Source organism: Phoxinus phoxinus (genome assembly GCF_949152265.1).
Source record: "Phoxinus phoxinus genome assembly, chromosome: 7".
Lineage (NCBI taxonomy): Eukaryota > Metazoa > Chordata > Actinopteri > Cypriniformes > Leuciscidae > Phoxinus > Phoxinus phoxinus.
In genome coordinates, this window is record NC_136882.1 from 39,458,464 (window position 1) to 39,473,524 (window position 15,061).

Here is a 15,061-nt window from a genome sequence, read left to right on the forward strand (position 1 = left end):
CGACGGAAAGTTGAATTAACTGAGCGCTGTTCATTAAAGCGTGTTCGTTTGGGGAAACTCTGAAGTTAAAGTGTGTAAGTGTCACACACACAACCTGTCTAGAACTCAGTTAATCCTTAAACCATTTAACATTAAAGCAGCACCAGGTAACTTTTCAACCTTAATAATATATTTCCAAGTCTCTTGTGATGGTACATCGACTTACAATAGGTTGAATGACACGTCTGCCATAGCCTGACGGGGTCTGTAGCGTTTTTAATCGTACTTTTAAACTTCGGGTTTCGGGTAGTAACCGGCGAACAAAGAGAACTACAAAATTCGACTGCTTTACGGCATATACGTCACTTCCACCACCACCCCCACTTCCTTAAAATCGGACGTGCGAGCCAAACTAGCGTTTGTTTGCCAAATGTTATAGTCATGGCCGAAGCAGCACAGAAAAGCAAGAAAGCAAAGGTTTTGTCGGAGGAAAGCAACAAGAGGAAACGAGAAAGTGATCGTATTAAAGGCAGAACGAGGATCAACATTGGGCCAGCGTTTCCTCGCTGGCGTGAACTGGAGGAGGAGGAGGGGTGCTCGATGTTTTCCAGGGATTATTCTCTTTTTTGAGCGACAGTCCCAGAAAATTCATATTCTTTCGCCGGGACACGAATTGTCCCGTTTTTTTGTGAAAATATACGTTACTTCTAAAGTAGAATTTCCTGGTTTCAAATTAAACTGTTTCCGTCTACCGCTACTGTGTTTTCTTCATAGTTGTGTACAGTACATCCAATCCTGTGTCCGTAAACGGGTAAAAACCATGGTAAAAATGGGTAAAACAGTGGATTGGCCAATGCCAGGCGTTTACTTTTATTTGATTAGAAGCTCAACTTATCGCCTAGCAACTGCCTGTGCTGTCGGTCGCGCGCGCGCATCAACACGCATCCAAGATGATACAGTGTGAGTTTAGTTGCTAGCTAGCTTTTTAAAAACTGTCTATTTACATCTATTGTGTGAAATGGGGAGAGAGACGGACGAGGAGGATAACCACTGTCTATGAGGATGACACAACAAAGTCGGATGAGCCACCAGTGTCAAAGAAAATACTATGTACAACCTACAACTCAGACTCAGACCCCAAAAAATAATAATAATCTGAATGTCCCGTTTTTTCACAAATCAAAGGTGGCCGATGCCGATGCGGACTTTCAAATATCAAATGAAAGCCTATGTCTAAACGGCGTGTACAAGTTTGATAGGGGCTACATTCTTGCAAGTAAATATATAAGATGTACAAAATAATATTTTAGGATACCTATTATGTCTGTGATATTTGTTTATTTGCAAATCGATTTGTAAAATTTGCAGAATCATCTATGGTAGCTTGATATTATAATATTGACGATATATGGTTATTATATCTACCACTCAAACATTGCATTGAAGTAGTATCATATAGATTCAGTAAAACGGTAACCAATAGACTAGGCTACTATAATGACGCTGGCTTGTAAACGTGAGCATCGCGATCATTTGTCGTTTGAAAAAAAAATAAAACCCATGAAATTATATTCATATCATGACATGCTGAAATATATGCCACTGTACCTGGATGAAGACATTTCACACGCGACGCAAGCAGAACACCTGCATGTGAACTCCTCCTACAGTGTTCAGGGCTATCATGGTTGTCAACAAATGCACGTGCATGTAGGATGACAGAGTTTACGACAGTAGTAGAGGACAATACTGTTTCCCAACTGTAGGGGGACCCCGAGAGCAAAAAAAAGAAAAGTAACCTAGTGCTGCTTTAAACAAAAAAAACATTCATTATATTTAGCATAAAAGTGTATTTTCAGGATCATTACCTTTTTTTTTTTAAGGCAATTAAACATTTTATTAGTAAACAAAATATACATATTTAAATATATTTCGGTAACACTTTACAATAAGGTTCTTTAGTAAACATTAGTTAAATACATTAGTTAACTTGAACTAATTGAACTGCACTTATACAGCATTTAGGATTAATCTTTGTTAATTTCAACATTTACTAATACTTTATTAAAATCTTGTTAACATTAGTTAATGCACTGTGAACTAACATGAACAATCAACGAACAGCTTTATTTATATTAACTAACATTAACAAAGATTAATAAATACTGTAACAAATGTATTGCTCATTGTTAGTTCATGTTAGTAAATACATTAACTAATGTTAACTAATAAACCTTATTGTAAAGTGTTACCGATATTTCTAATTTAAATGTGTTTGTTTGTTGAACATGCTTATTTAAATATTTATATATTTATATATTTCACTTGAAAGGGTTTTTAGACTGATGGAACCATTTGTTCATATAGCAGTAAATATGAAGCTTTAAAGGATAATTCCGGTATTTAACACTTTGAGTCTATTTTGTAGTTTGTTTTGGTGGACAAAGACATTTTGACAATGGCTCCTGTCTCGACTTTTTGACTATTTTAGAATTGCCCATGACCGCTTTATAATGGGAGTCTACGGCCGTGCACAAACATGTCCTTAAAACAGCCCTCAACGTTCGTTTTCAAAACTGTGCAACTCACCGAGTGGTTAGTTGGTGTTCGTTGATGATTAAAAACAAATATATCGGCGCAATATATGATTTCAATCCGTTTATTTTTCTATAGTGGAACGATTTTTTCAGACACTTCACAACCGCGTATAAACTACCGCTTGATATTTGAGTCTGAAGCGTTAGCACAATCCCGACCACTAGATGGCGATAATCCACCTTTCCTAATCCATTTTAGATGTAATGATTTTTTTGTTTGTTTATTTCGCTTACTCCGGGAACATAGTTGCTCTGCTCACGCTAGCCTTCTGAGAGACGGAGAACCGAGCGAGAAGACTACAACCAAATGTAAACAGCCCCCTTTCCGTTTCCGGTAGCGCAGTAATGAGTCCTCCAATGGAAATCCATGGGATTTTACAAAATGCCAAATAAAACACGACTACGTTTTTCGCTACGCTAATTGGGTTTAATCATCAACGAACACCACTAACCACTCGGTGAGTTGCACAGTTTTGAAAACGAACGTTAAGGTTCATGTTTGTGTTGAGGACATGTTTGTGCACGGCCGTAGACTCCCATTATAAAGCGGTCATGGGCAATTCTAAAATAGTCAAAAAGTCGAGACAGGAGCCATTGTCAAAATGTCTTTGTCCACCAAAACAAACTACAAAATAGACTCAAAGTGTTAAATACCGGAATTATCCTTTAAGATGTTTATTATAAGCATAACCTGATCATTCATCCTCTCAGGTGACCTTTGACACGACGAAACACCTGAGTGATTCCTCGCTGAGGAAACGCCAGCAGGAGCGACTGAAGCTCCAGGAGCTCGAGAAACAGCGGGAGGAACAGAAGCGCAGAGAGAAGGAGGAAGAGGAGCGGCGGAAGGAGGAAGAGAAGTATGGCCTTTAGTTTATACTCATCTATACATCCATCCATCTGTCTGTCTGTCAACTAGCATGGATCATGATAGCAATGTGATAATATATGTACTAGCAACCACCCAGAAAACCCTCAAAACTGCATAGCAACACCCCAACAACCACCGTGAGTACCCTAGCAACCGCATAGCAAGACCCTAGCTACCACGTGAGTACGCTTGCTACTGCATAGCAACACACTTGCAATCACCCAGAATACACTAACAACCACATAGCAACACCCTAGCAGCCACCCTGCGTGCCCTAGCTAGCAACCACATAGAAACACCCTAGCAACTGTATGGCAACACTCTAGCAACCACCCTGAATACTCTAGCAACCACATAGCAATGCCCTCACAATCATCCAGAATACACTAGCAACCACATAGCAACACCCTAGCAACCACCCTGAGTGCCCTAGCTGGCAACCACAGAAACACCTTAGCAACCAACCTGAATACCCTAGAAACCACCCAGAGTATCCTAGCAACCACATAGCAACACCCTAGCAACCACCCAGATTACCTTAGCAACCGCATAGAAAACTATTTGTCTGATAGACTTAAAACCTTAAAGCTTTTTAAACTCTTTTATAAAAGCTTTTTTTCCTCTCTAAACTATTTCACAATTCAAGCTTTTATTTTACTTTATCACCTAACTCTATTTTACTTAGAGTTAGGTGATACAGTAAAATAGAGTTAGGGGATAAAGTAAAATAGAGTTAGGGGATAAAGTAAAATAGAGTTAGGTGATGAAGTAAAATAGAGTTAGGTGATTAAGTAAAATAGAGTTAGGGCATAAAGTAAAATAATCACCTAACTCTATTTTACTTTAACACCTAACTCTGTTTTACTTCATCACCTAACTCTATTTTACTTCATCACCTAACTCTACTTCATCACCTAACTCTATTTTACTTCATCACCTAACTCTATTTTACTTCATCACCTAACTCTATTTTACTTCATCACCTAGCTCTATTTTACTTCATCACCTAACTCTACTTCTTCACCTAACTCTACTTCATCACCTAACTCTACTTCATCACCTAACTCTATTTTACTTCATCACCTAACTCTACTTCATCACCTAACTCTATTTTACTTCAGCACCTAACTCTATTTTACTTCATCACCTAACTCTATTTTACTTCATCACCTTACTCTATTTTACTTCATCACCTAACTCTACTTCATCACCTAACTCTATTTTACTTCATCACCTAACTCTACTTCATCACCTAACTCTACTTCATCACCTAACTCTACTTCATCACCTAACTCTACTTCATCACCTAACTCTTTTTTACTTCATCACCTTACTCTATTTTACTTCATCACCTAACTCCATTTCATCACCTAACTCTACTTCATCACCTAACTCTACTTCATCACCTAATTCTTTTTTACTTCATCACCTAACTCTATTTTACTTCATCACCTAACTCTACTTCATCACCTAACTCTACTTCATCACCTAACTCTATTTTACTTCATCACCTAACTCTATTTTACTTCTTCACCTAACTCTATTTTACTTCATCACCTAACTCTATTTTACTTCATCACCTAACTCTATTTTACTTCATCACCTAACTCTACTTCATCACCTAACTCTATTTTACTTCATCACCTAACTCTACTTCATCACCTAACTCTATTTTACTTCATCACCTAACTCTATTTTACTTCATCACCTAACTCTATTTTACTTCATCACCTTACTCTATTTTACTTCATCACCTAACTCTATTTTACTTCATCACCTAACTCTACTTCATCACCTAACTCTACTTCATCACCTAACTCTTTTTTACTTCATCACCTTACTCTATTTTACTTCATCACCTAACTCTACTTCATCACCTAACTCTATTTTACTTCATCACCTAACTCTATTTTACTTCATCACCTAACTCTATTTTACTTCTTCACCTAACTCTATTTTACTTCATCACCTAACTCTATTTTACTTCATCACCTAACTCTATTTTACTTCTTCACCTAACTCTATTTTACTTCATCACCTAACTCTATTTTACTTCATCACCTAACTCTATTTTACTTCATCACCTAACTCTACTTCATCACCTAACTCTACTTCATCACCTAACTCTACTTCATCACCTAACTCTACTTCATCACCTAACTCTATTTTACTTCATTACCTTACTCTATTTTACTTCATCACCTAACTCTATTTTACTTCATCACCTAACTCTACTTCATCACCTAACTCTACTTCATCACCTAACTCTATTTCATCACCTAACTCTATTTTACTTCATCACCTAACTCTACTTCATCACCTAACTCTATTTTACTTCATCACCTAACTCTATTTTACTTCATCACCTAACTCTATTTTACTTCATCACCTTACTCTATTTTACTTCATCACCTAACTCTACTTCATCACCTAACTCTACTTCATCACCTAACTCTATTTTACTTCATCACCTAACTCTACTTCATCACCTAACTCTACTTCATCACCTAACTCTTTTTTACTTCATCACCTTACTCTATTTTACTTCATCACCTAACTCTACTTCATCACCTAACTCTATTTTACTTCATCACCTAACTCTATTTTACTTCATCACCTAACTCTATTTTACTTCTTCACCTAACTCTATTTTACTTCTTCACCTAACTCTATTTTACTTCATCACCTAACTCTATTTTACTTCATCACCTAACTCTATTTTACTTCATCACCTAACTCTATTTTACTTCATCACCTAACTCTACTTCATCACCTAACTCTACTTCATCACCTAACTCTATTTTACTTCATCACCTAACTCTATTTTACTTCTTCACCTAACTCTATTTTACTTCATCACCTAACTCTATTTTACTTCATCACCTAACTCTACTTCATCACCTAACTCTACTTCATCACCTAACTCTATTTTACTTCATCACCTAACTCTACTTTATCACCTAACTCTATTTTACTTCATTACCTAACTCTATTTTACTTCATCACCTAACTCTATTTTACTTCATCACCTAACTCTATTTTACTTCATCACCTTACTCTATTTTACTTCATCACCTAACTCTATTTTACTTCATCACCTAACTCTACTTCATCACCTAACTCTACTTCATCACCTAACTCTTTTTTACTTCATCACCTTACTCTATTTTACTTCATCACCTAACTCTACTTCATCACCTAACTCTATTTTACTTCATCACCTAACTCTATTTTACTTCATCACCTAACTCTATTTTACTTCTTCACCTAACTCTATTTTACTTCATCACCTAACTCTATTTTACTTCATCACCTAACTCTATTTTACTTCTTCACCTAACTCTATTTTACTTCATCACCTAACTCTATTTTACTTCATCACCTAACTCTATTTTACTTCTTCACCTAACTCTATTTTACTTCATCACCTAACTCTATTTTACTTCATCACCTAACTCTACTTCATCACCTAACTCTACTTCATCACCTAACTCTATTTTACTTCATTACCTTACTCTATTTTACTTCATCACCTAACTCTATTTTACTTCATCACCTAACTCTACTTCATCACCTAACTCTATTTTACTTCATCACCTAACTCTATTTTACTTCATCACCTAACTCTATTTTACTTCATCACCTAACTCTACTTCATCACCTAACTCTACTTCATCACCTAACTCTATTTTACTTCATCACCTAACTCTACTTCATCACCTAACTCTACTTCATCACCTAACTCTATTTTACTTCATCACCTAACTCTATTTTACTTCATCACCTAACTCTATTTTACTTCATCACCTTACTCTATTTTACTTCATCACCTAACTCTATTTTACTTCATCACCTAACTCTACTTCATCACCTAACTCTACTTCATCACCTAACTCTTTTTTACTTCATCACCTTACTCTATTTTACTTCATCACCTAACTCTACTTCATCACCTAACTCTATTTTACTTCATCACCTAACTCTATTTTACTTCATCACCTAACTCTGTTTTACTTCATCACCTAACTCTATTTTACTTCATCACCTAACTCTATTTTACTTCATCACCTAACTCTATTTTACTTCTTCACCTAACTCTATTTTACTTCATCACCTAACTCTATTTTACTTCATCACCTAACTCTATTTTACTTCTTCACCTAACTCTATTTTACTTCATCACCTAACTCTATTTTACTTCATCACCTAACTCTATTTTACTTCATCACCTAACTCTACTTCATCACCTAACTCTACTTCATCACCTAACTCTACTTCATCACCTAACTCTACTTCATCACCTAACTCTATTTTACTTCATTACCTTACTCTATTTTACTTCATCACCTAACTCTATTTTACTTCATCACCTAACTCTACTTCATCACCTAACTCTACTTCATCACCTAACTCTACTTCATCAACTAACTCTATTTCATCACCTAACTCTATTTTACTTCATCACCTAACTCTACTTCATCACCTAACTCTATTTTACTTCATCACCTAACTCTATTTTACTTCATCACCTTACTCTATTTTACTTCATCACCTAACTCTATTTTACTTCATCACCTAACTCTACTTCATCACCTAACTCTATTTTACTTCATCACCTAACTCTACTTCATCACCTAACTCTACTTAATCACCTAACTCTATTTTACTTCATCACCTAACTCTATTTTACTTCATCACCTAACTCTATTTTACTTCATCACCTAACTCTATTTTACTTCTTCACCTAACTCTATTTTACTTCTTCACCTAACTCTATTTTACTTCATCACCTAACTCTATTTTACTTCATCACCTAACTCTACTTCATCACCTAACTCTACTTCATCACCTAACTCTACTTCATCACCTAACTCTACTTCATCACCTAACTCTATTTTACTTCATTACCTTACTCTATTTTACTTCATCACCTAACTCTATTTTACTTCTTCACCTAACTCTATTTTACTTCATCACCTAACTCTACTTCATCACCTAACTCTACTTCATCACCTAACTCTACTTCATCACCTAACTCTACTTCATCACCTAACTCTATTTTACTTCATTACCTTACTCTATTTTACTTCATCACCTAACTCTATTTTACTTCTTCACCTAACTCTATTTTACTTCATCACCTAACTCTACTTCATCACCTAACTCTACTTCATCACCTAACTCTACTTCATCACCTAACTCTACTTCATCACCTAACTCTATTTTACTTCATTACCTTACTCTATTTTACTTCATCACCTAACTCTATTTTACTTCTTCACCTAACTCTATTTTACTTCATCACCTAACTCTACTTCATCACCTAACTCTACTTCATCACCTAACTCTACTTCATCACCTAACTCTACTTCATCACCTAACTCTATTTTACTTCATTACCTTACTCTATTTTACTTCATCACCTTACTCTATTTTACTTCATCACCTAACTCTATTTTACTTCATCACCTAACTCTACTTCATCACCTAACTCTATTTTACTTCATCACCTAACTCTACTTCATCACCTAACTCTACTTCATCACCTAACTCTACTTCATCACCTAACTCTATTTTACTTCATCACCTAACTCTATTTTACTTCATTACCTTACTCTATTTTACTTCATCACCTTACTCTATTTTACTTCATCACCTAACTCTATTTTACTTCATCACCTAACTCTACTTCATCACCTAACTCTATTTTACTTCATCACCTAACTCTACTTCATCACCTAACTCTATTTTACTGTATCACCTAACTCTACTTCATCACCTAACTCTACTTCATCACCTAACTCTATTTTACTGTATAACCTAACTCTACTTCATCACCTAACTCTATTTTACTGGACACGTGTAGAGAATCTCCAGTAATGAGTGAGTGTGGTGGTGTTTCAGGAAACAGCGTGAGCAGGAGGAGCAGGAGAAGGAGAGAAAGCGGGAGGAGAAACTGCGTAAACGAGAGCAGAAGATCAAGGAGAAGGAGGAGAAGAAGAGCCAGAAGAAGATGAAGAAGCAGCAGGAGGAAGAACAGAAGAAGCTCCACCAGAAGATCGTGATGGAGGAGAGGAAACTCTTGCTGGCTCAGAGGAACCTGGAGTCCATCCGGCTCATCGCGGAGTTACTGAGCCGAGCAAAGGTGCGTCACATGACCTCGGACGACACCCCGTTCAGAAATAAATGCTTAACGCTTCAGCTGCGCTATAAGTGAAGTCACATCCTTTATTTATAGAGATAAAACAGCACTCTATGCCATCACAACTCCAGCGCACACGAGGACAGTATTTAATCAGGACACTGTTTATCATACAGTCGAATTAATTTAGTCCGATTGAAACAAAGGTTGTGCATGTAAACGTAGCCGGTGACTCCTATTATTCGCAGTGTGACTGTTATGTCTGATTTTACAGTAATAGTTCTATTATGATTTCAGCGACAGAATCACCATTTAATTTGAGAAATGCACACTCAAACTCAAAGGTCTTCATGACAACAACCCGCCAAAATAAAAGTTCGGTTTAACTTGAGGAAATTATGACTGAGATATATTACTATTCTACAGTTTTTGATTAATCAAAAAGCATAACTAATTTAAAAAAGTTTAAAATGATCAATTATTTGAATCATTAAAACAGCGTCCAGAAAATTTTAAATGGAAAAAAAAAAAGAATTTGGAGAAAAAATTTAAGGATTTAATAGGGCCTTAAAAATTTCAACTTTTAATAATTGTTTTTGAAGTGTATACGTTTCATGATTTTAATTAGTTAGTCATCCTTTTTTATTACTAAAATTAAAATTATAATCACGGACTCCAGAATAACAAACCATATTTGGACAAAAATAAAACAGATTTCATAGGGCCAGATTTTTCTAAACTTTCAATAGGCTGCTGTTAAATTTCATGATTTTAATTAATTAGACATTCTGTTATGATTGCTAAAATTTAATTTAACCATAAAAACAGAGTCTAGAAAATTGAAGCGGGAAAAAAATGAAATTTGGACAAAATTAAAACTGGTTTCATAGCGCCTTAAAATGTCATTTTTCTTGAACTTTTTTGTTAAAGTGTATAAGTGTCATAATTTCAGTTTAGTCATGCTTTTTGATTACAAAATTTTTAATTAATCCTTTAAAACGACTCCAGAACAATTTAAATGAAAAAAAAAAAACATGGAATTTGGACAAAAATAAAAAACAGATTTCATAGGGCCTTAAAATGTTTATATTTCTTAAACTTTTAGTAGCCTGCTGTTAAATTGTATAAGTTTCATGATTTTATAAATAGATCTTCTTTTATGATTGCTAAAATGTAATTTAACCATAAAAACAGAGTCCAGAAAATTTAAGTGGAAAAAAAATTAAATTTGGACAAAAATAAAACAGAATTTGTGAAAAAAATAAAAGGGTTTCATAGCACCTTTAAATGTCCTTTTTCTTGAACTTTTTATATTTTTTTGTTAAAGTGTATAAGTGTCATGATTTTAGTTTAGTCATGCTTTTTGAGTACAACATTTTTAATTAATCGTTTAAAACGACTCCAAAACAATTTAAATGGACCAACAAAAAAAAACTAAAAAAAAACATAAAATAAAAGATTTCATAGGGCCCTAAAATTTTTATATTTCTTAAACTTTTAGTAGCCTGCTGTTAAATTGTGTAAGTTTCATGATTTTATAAATAGCTGTTCTTTTATGATTACTCAAATTTAATTTAACCATAAAAACAGAGTCCATAAAAATGAAAGAGGAAAAAATGGAATTTGAAGCGTATTTCATAAAGCCGGTTTGATTGCTGTGTGTGTGTTCTCAGAGCCTGAAGCAGCAGCAGCAGGAGCAGCAGAAGGTGGAGCAGGAGCGTCTCCATCAGCTGGAGGAGAGCCGACGACTGCAGGAGGAGGAGCTGCGGCGCGTCGAGGCCGAGAAGAAGCGAGCGCTCGAGCTCCAGAGGAAAGAGCGCGAGCTGCGGGACCGGCTGCTGGGAAACCTGCTGAAGAAGAGCACCAACACCGACGAGAACGAGATGGAGAGCGCTCCCGTCAACGACCTGGACCTGCAGATCTGCCACGCCCCGACGCAGGTGAACGGCGACGAGATCAAGCCGGACAACCAGGACGGCAAACCAAAGAAACCGGAGAGCGTGGAGGAGCGAGCAGACGGAGAGAGACGTGAGCGAAGGAATCATACACGACGTCACGGGAGGCGGAGTCAGAGTCGCGAGAGGCGGAGTCACAGCAGCGGCAAGCGGAGTCAGAGTCGTGGGAGACGGAGTCCTAGCAACGGAACACGGAGTCACAGCAACGGGAGGCGGAGTCAGAGTCGCGGGAGGCGGAGCCACAGTCCCGGGAGGCGGAGTCACAGTCGTAACGGACGCCGGAGCCGAACCACGAGACACCGGCGCCACCGGGCGAGGAAGGACAGTCACGGGCCGAGCAGCAGCAAGAGTCACAGCAGCAACAGCAGGAGTCGCTCGTCCAGTCGAGGCCGCCGCCGGCACTCGCGTCACCGATCCAGACGATACTGAGACCTGCCGTGTGCGGCGCGTCCTGGTCACACTCAACACACAAATAGAAGGGAAAATAAGAAATTGTCTTTTGCATAAAGTTAAATCAGGCCTGCTTTTTAGGACTTTATTTTTTTATTTTCTCAACAAAGTATCTTTTTCATAACAAATTTCCTGCTTCAGGATAATTACGATTTTATTTGTTAATTTTTTTTCCCTGTAGCAAATTATATTTTTCATAATGAAAATTAGGCCTGTTTTAGGATTGTATTTTTATTTCCTCGCCCCCAATTTTTTAAAAATGTTTTCCTTAAAAGACATGAAGCCTTTTTAGGATCATTATGGTTTTATTTAATTTTTCATTATTTCCCCAAACAAATTATATTTTTCATAATGAAAATTATGCCTGTTTTAGGATTGTATTTTTTATTTTCCCCACAATTAGTTTTTTCTTCATAAGAGACATGAAGCCCATTAAGGATCTTTTTTTTTTTTTTTTTTTTTTACAAGCTATTTTTTATAATTTTTCTTATTGAAAATGATTGTATACCCCCTCCCAGACTTTCTTTTCTCATAAAAATCATGAAGCCTGTTTTAGGATCATTCAGATTTGTTTAAAAAAAAAAGATTTCACAGCAAAGAAAATAAGTTTTTGGATCTATAATATTATAACTAATATATTATTACTTTACATCAATTTTTATTTCAAAAATAATGTCACCATGCAAAACAATCCCTAAATATTGTCTCTAATTAACGGCCTCATTTGCTTTAAACGAAGATTTAAATTTAAATTTAAAAAGAAGATTAATTTCTAAAACTTGATTTTGAGGTGAAGTGTGAGCTGGACGTGTTCTTGACCGGTGTGTACGACTCACTGCTTGAATTAAACGCTACAGTATCATGACGGGTATCTTGAACTTATCTGACTGTATTTTTCCCATAAGTATCACGTTTTTTTTTTTTTTTTAGTTTGCCTTACAAAGACTGAAGCTTTGATTGTTGTAGTCTGTGCCACAGATTGTGAAGCGAGTGTTTCGTTCAGCGTTATTAAACTCCATAGACTACAATCCTTTGGTTTATGACTTGAATTTTACTTTTTTGAAAGTGTTTATTATCTGTTCATTTCAATGCAGTTTTGTATAGGACTCCCAATCTTGTGTAGAAGTTGGATTTATAGAGTTTTTTTTTTTTAATGGGGAATCCAGCTTTGTTTTCCCTCGGCACAAGCCCAGTACTCGAGTTGGGCTGGAAACGCACATGTAAAGTCGTCACGAAGACTGTTTTATGGCAGAAGCGCCACTGAAGGACATGTTTTAACTCGCGTTACCTTCCCGGCAGGTCTCAATAAAGCAGTGGATTATAGAAAGTATCTTGATTCATTTTACATTGTTAAACTAAACATCACCGCATGCAAAACTGGCTTTCAATAAAACTTGGCTGCTTATGCAGTGGAAATGTGAAAACTTTTTTTGAAATCACTGCTACCTTACTAGAGAAAACAGAGGAAAAAATGCTGTTGTCTTTTGTCAAATAGGAATAGAGAGCCTAAGCCCCTCCCCTTCCGGTGGACCATGGGTCTTTATTTCGGAATAATATTGTATGGTAGTCAATGGCGAGAGACAACAAATATTTTGATCTTGTTTGAATTGTGCCCTAAATTACACATATGATGTTTGTCAATTTAGAAGATACATTTTAAAGTCAAGAAAGTCGCAGTTTGATTTAAAACTGTTGAGGTGTAAGACTGTGAACATACGTCATTACAAAGACTACAAACCCAAAAGGCGCACGTGACGTCATACCTTTTCACTCAATGAATGAGGCTAACTTTACTGAAGCTGACTTTACTGAAGCTAACTTTACTGATGCTAACTCTACTGAAGCTACCTTTACTGAAACTAACTTTACTGATGCTAACTCTACTGAAGCTACCTTTACTGAAGCTAACTTTACTGAAGCTACCTTTACTGAAGCTAACTTTACTGATGCTAACTCTACTGAAGCTAACTTTACTGAAGCTAACTTTACTGAAGCTACCTTTACTGAAGCTACCTTTACTGATGCTAACTCTACTGAAGCTACCTTTACTGAAGCTAACTTTACTGATGCTAACTCTACTGAAGCTAACTTTACTGAAGCTAACTTTACTGAAGCTACCTTTACTGAAGCTAACTTTACTGATGCTAACTCTACTGAAGCTAACTTTACTGAAGCTAACTTTACTGAAGCTACCTTTACTGAAGCTAACTTTACTGATGCTAACTTTACTGGAGCTAACTTTACTGATGCTAACTTTACTGAAGCTAACTTTACTGAAGCTAACTTTACTGATGCTAACTCTACTGAAGCTACCTTTACTGAAGCTAACTTTACTGATGCTAACTCTACTGAAGCTACCTTTACTGAAGCTAACTTTACTGATGCTAACTCTACTGAAGCTACCTTTACTGAAGCTAACTTTACTGATGCTAACTCTACTGAAGCTACCTTTACTGAAGCTAACTTTACTGAAGCTACCTTTACTGAAGCTAACTTTACTGAAGCTACCTTTACTGAAGCTGACTTTACTGAAGCTAACTTTACTGAAGCTAACTTTACTGAAGCTAACTTTACTGAAGCTGACTTTACTGAAGCTAACTTTACTGAAGCTACCTTTACTGAAACTAACTTTACTGATGCTAACTCTACTGAAGCTACCTTTACTGAAACTAACTTTACTGATGCTAACTCTACTGAAGCTACCTTTACTGAAGCTAACTTTACTGATGCTAACTCTACTGAAGCTACCTTTACTGAAGCTAACTTTACTGAAGCTAACTTTACTGAAGCTACCTTTACTGAAGCTGACTTTACTGAAGCTACCTTTACTGAAGCTGACTTTACTGAAGCTACCTTTACTGAAGCTAACTTTACTGAAGCTACCTTTACTGAAGCTGACTTTACTGAAGCTAACTTTACTGAAGCTACCTTTACTGAAGCTAACTTTACTGAAGCTACCTTTACTGAAGCTGACTTTACTGAAGCTAACTTTACTGAAGCTAACTTTACTGAAGCTGACTTTACTGAAGCTAACTTTACTGAAGCTACCTTTACTGAAACTAACTTT

The 15,061-nt window shown here is 36.2% G+C and overlaps 1 protein-coding gene across 3 annotated transcripts in view; it reads left to right on the forward strand.

The window, feature by feature from the left end:
• akap17a (A kinase (PRKA) anchor protein 17A) overlaps window positions 1-13,414 on the forward strand; it is a 31,071-nt gene extending 17,657 nt beyond the window's left edge. For 2 of the 3 annotated variants that reach the window (XM_079619674.1, XM_079619675.1), the window contains exons 3-5: window positions 3,288-3,436; window positions 9,352-9,592; window positions 11,263-13,414. In XM_079619674.1, the coding sequence (XP_079475800.1) occupies window positions 3,288-3,436; window positions 9,352-9,592; window positions 11,263-11,973 (1,101 nt within the window). In that variant the 3' untranslated portion in view covers window positions 11,974-13,414. The remainder of the gene's footprint in view (window positions 1-3,287; window positions 3,437-9,351; window positions 9,593-11,262) is intronic. The other variant, XM_079619676.1, reaches the window with a different exon arrangement.
• Window positions 13,415-15,061: the final 1,647 nt, after the last annotated feature.